This window comes from Teleopsis dalmanni, chromosome 1, assembly GCF_002237135.1.
Source record: "Teleopsis dalmanni isolate 2A chromosome 1, ASM223713v2, whole genome shotgun sequence".
Taxonomy (NCBI): Eukaryota; Metazoa; Arthropoda; class Insecta; order Diptera; family Diopsidae; genus Teleopsis; species Teleopsis dalmanni.
The window spans coordinates 219,211,123-219,214,576 of NC_051846.1; the positions used below are offsets into that span (position 1 = coordinate 219,211,123).

Genomic DNA, 3,454 nt, shown 5'->3' on the forward strand with positions numbered 1-3,454 from the left:
ATGCTTTCGATAAGTTTAATTATCGATTGTTGTATCATCTAAATTTGGTGTTTTGCAATTTTATTGCCGATAAGTGAAATATATTAATATCATTTTTAGTAAATACTTGAAATAATTACAACACGTAAAGATATACATATATATTATAACTAAGAGCAGTTAAATAGCGCTTTATAGCAAATAGTAATTTCTCCTAAAATGCAAGTTAATATGTGTTTATAAAACTTATGATAAAGGCTGTATATGTAAACACTAATTGCAAATTTTATTATTAAAAATTTTGCTTAAAGCTATATTTTAAAATTATTGTTTTCATAAATTCTTAAAAAGATATCACACTAAGCAACTATTGAAATATAATATAAATTCGAATTTGTGAAATTACGTCATTTTGCTCATGCGCTCCATTGTAAATATGTATTGAATTTCTATTTTCCACTGAATTTCATATTTCCATTGAACTTGTGTTAACAATGAATCAAACTTCTCCTTTCTAATGCGGTATTCAAAATGATAAACTCTAAGACAATAAATTATTATAGAATGTAAACAGTAACAGTATTAAATTAATTTAATTTTCTGTACAAGAAATCTAATTTGAAAATCCTCATAAAAATATTTTTTTTTTTTTAGAAAGAAAATTGAAGGTATTGGAAAAATGACGCAAATGTCTCAAGAAGAAATAATTAGTAATACTAAAATAGTATCACAAGGACTTGAAGCTTTACGTGTAGAACATCTTTCAATTTTAAACGGCTTTAGTGAAACTCAAAGAGATGAAAAAATTGGATTTTTTACCAAAAATATTGAGAATATTGAACTGGGACTCAGTGAAGCACAGGTAATGATGGCATTAACTTGTCATTTGCAGAACGTGGAAGCAGAAAAACAAAAATTAAAAACTCAAGTAAGACGGTTACATCAAGAAAATGCTTGGTTAAGGGATGAATTGGCAAATACTCAACAAAAATTCCAAGCATCAGAACAGCTTGTTGCGCAATTAGAAGAAGAAAAGAAACATTTAGAATTTATGGCTTCTATAAAGAAATATGATGATAATCAGGAATCTGAAGAAAGTTGTGAAAAAAATCGTTCCGACCCTGTTGTTGAATTATTCCCTGACGAAGAGCATGATGATAGGTCAAATCTTTCTCCAACCCAACCATGCCAATTTGCTAATCAAACGTCAGGATACGAAATACCAGCGAGATTGCGTACATTGCACAATTTGGTTATACAATATGCTTCACAAGGAAGGTAAGTTTAATAATAATATTTAACTGTTATGTGTTCGTACAATTATTAGGTATTCATCTTTCAAAGTCATTACATTATATTTTAAAAACTACATATAGAAGAAAATGTTATATTGAGTTGTTAAAATATTTTTCATGCAGTTAAGAATTCATCTGTCACATTATAAAAAGTTTTTATTGTCGAATCGAATTGATTTGTCGAATGAGTTATATCCGTGTTTTTTCGTGGTCTGTTATTCTGAATCTGCCACTCCGCTTTAATGGTGTACAAAATAAATTTTATTCAAACTTTTAGGGAATCTATGTTGATAATTTATCATAATGACGTAATTGACATTCAATACAATTAATTAGCATACAATTACTACAAAATTTTTCTTATTTTTTTATATTAAATTAATTGTTATTACAACCAATTTACAATAAGTTTTTTTGATTATTACTGGGCTTAGGTCGTTTATTTAACACATAAAATTATAAAAAATGCCTTTTTAAATATAAAATTAGTCTTGATATTTTAATATTTCGGTCTACTTAATTTATTTATCTGTTAAATAAACGACTTAACCCCGGTATTAATCGAAAAACTTTATTATATTGTTATTTACTTAACGTTAGGTATGTGATATGTTCAAAATAATAGTAAAAACTTATAATTACATTAGTTGGAATATAATCAGGTATAAAAGCGCAACATTTTTCTCAAGTTTTTACTTGCCAAAGAGTATAAATGACGATTAAAAATCATCGTCACTAGAATGGGAAGGTGTTTTTTCAATTAAGAAAGTGCAAGCAGAATTATAAGTACTAATCATATATTCGAGTAGTACTATAAATTAGGGAGCCTGTAGGAATACAAGGTAATTATAAACCAACTTTTTTTTTCAACCAAAACAAGTTGATGAACTGACGTTTTCAGAAGATCTAAACTAACTTTTTTAACACTACAATGACATTTTAATCATTGTCAGTCGTAAATAATTTCAGCGCTCTATATTTAGTGTAATTTTTGATCTGATCAATCTTGGGGTCCCTGAGGATGTTATTCGTCCTAATATACCATGGTACCTTGAAAAGTCTTCTCAGAGCCTGAGATTTCTAACTGGCGAATAGTAGTGTTTGAGGCACACATTCACTTCGGCATTTTAAAATGTTGAAATTTTTTTTTTTGAATAGATTTTGACATTTCTTTTCCAATTCTTATAATATCGTAAAAAATATCTACGATATTTGCACAGATCATAACGTAGAAAGAATAATCACCATTTCTAACGGGATTTCAAGTTAATCTTGATCGTGAAACGAGATTAACTTTTGCATATGAAATCTGTAATTAAACAACAAGATTTGTACTTTAACCTCGATGATTGCTTTAATCTACTGTTAATCTCACAATGTAAACGTAGTATTAGTTCATTTTGCTTCATTTTATTTTTGCAAAGTAATTAAATAATTTTTTTCCCTCATTCATGAATTTTTACAAAAAGTATCTGTTTAAAGTAAAAAACTCAAAAACAACTTACTATAAACATGTTATGCATGTACCTTCATACTATTATAAAGATATCAGAAGTGTTAATATCACATATTAAAATTTATTGTATTAAAAATTAGCAGTGGGAAAAAGTTTCCAATTGACTCCATTAAATATAATTATTCTGTATGTCCGATAAAATTATAAATCAGCATAAGGTACGGATATCCCCTCAAAAGGCCGACATAAAATATATTTAAATACTGAAGAACAAGACCTGTGTGTGTGATCCTGAGAACAGGTTTGAGTGGCTTAATAATTTGTAGCCATAAGTGGATTGTAGTGCTCACAGAAGTTACTTCGCTATGCAATATGCAGAAAAGGTTGCAAGAAACTTTTGGTCCTGAAACAATATGTCTTGTTGCCTTCATTTCTGTTGTTAATTCAAATATAGTTTGGAGATTAAATAACTGAGGATATCATTATATTTACGGGTAAATTAGAAAAAAATGGGCAACTATCAATCCGAAAATTCATCCAACTTAGAAAGTATACGAAGGTAGCCAGTATACGAATTCTTTCTATGGCAATTTTGCTTATTCATCACTAAACAGAATTCTTCGATGAAAATTCTCATCTTCAACCAGTTTCAAACGAATCCAATCAGCAAAAATTCGATGAAAATGATAGTTTTTTGGCTTCAATTCTTGCACGAGCTGCATTT

At 28.2% G+C, this 3,454-nt stretch overlaps 1 protein-coding gene across 1 annotated transcript; it reads left to right on the forward strand.

Annotated features, from left to right (window-relative positions):
• Positions 1–345: 345 nt before the first annotated feature.
• Positions 346–1,261, forward strand: LOC119665562 (kinesin light chain-like). The gene is made up of 2 exons (XM_038074790.1): positions 346–545; positions 634–1,261. Exons 1-2 carry the CDS (start codon positions 511–513, stop codon positions 1,259–1,261), a joined length of 663 nt encoding a protein of 220 aa, XP_037930718.1. The 5' UTR covers positions 346–510.
• Positions 1,262–3,454: the final 2,193 nt, after the last annotated feature.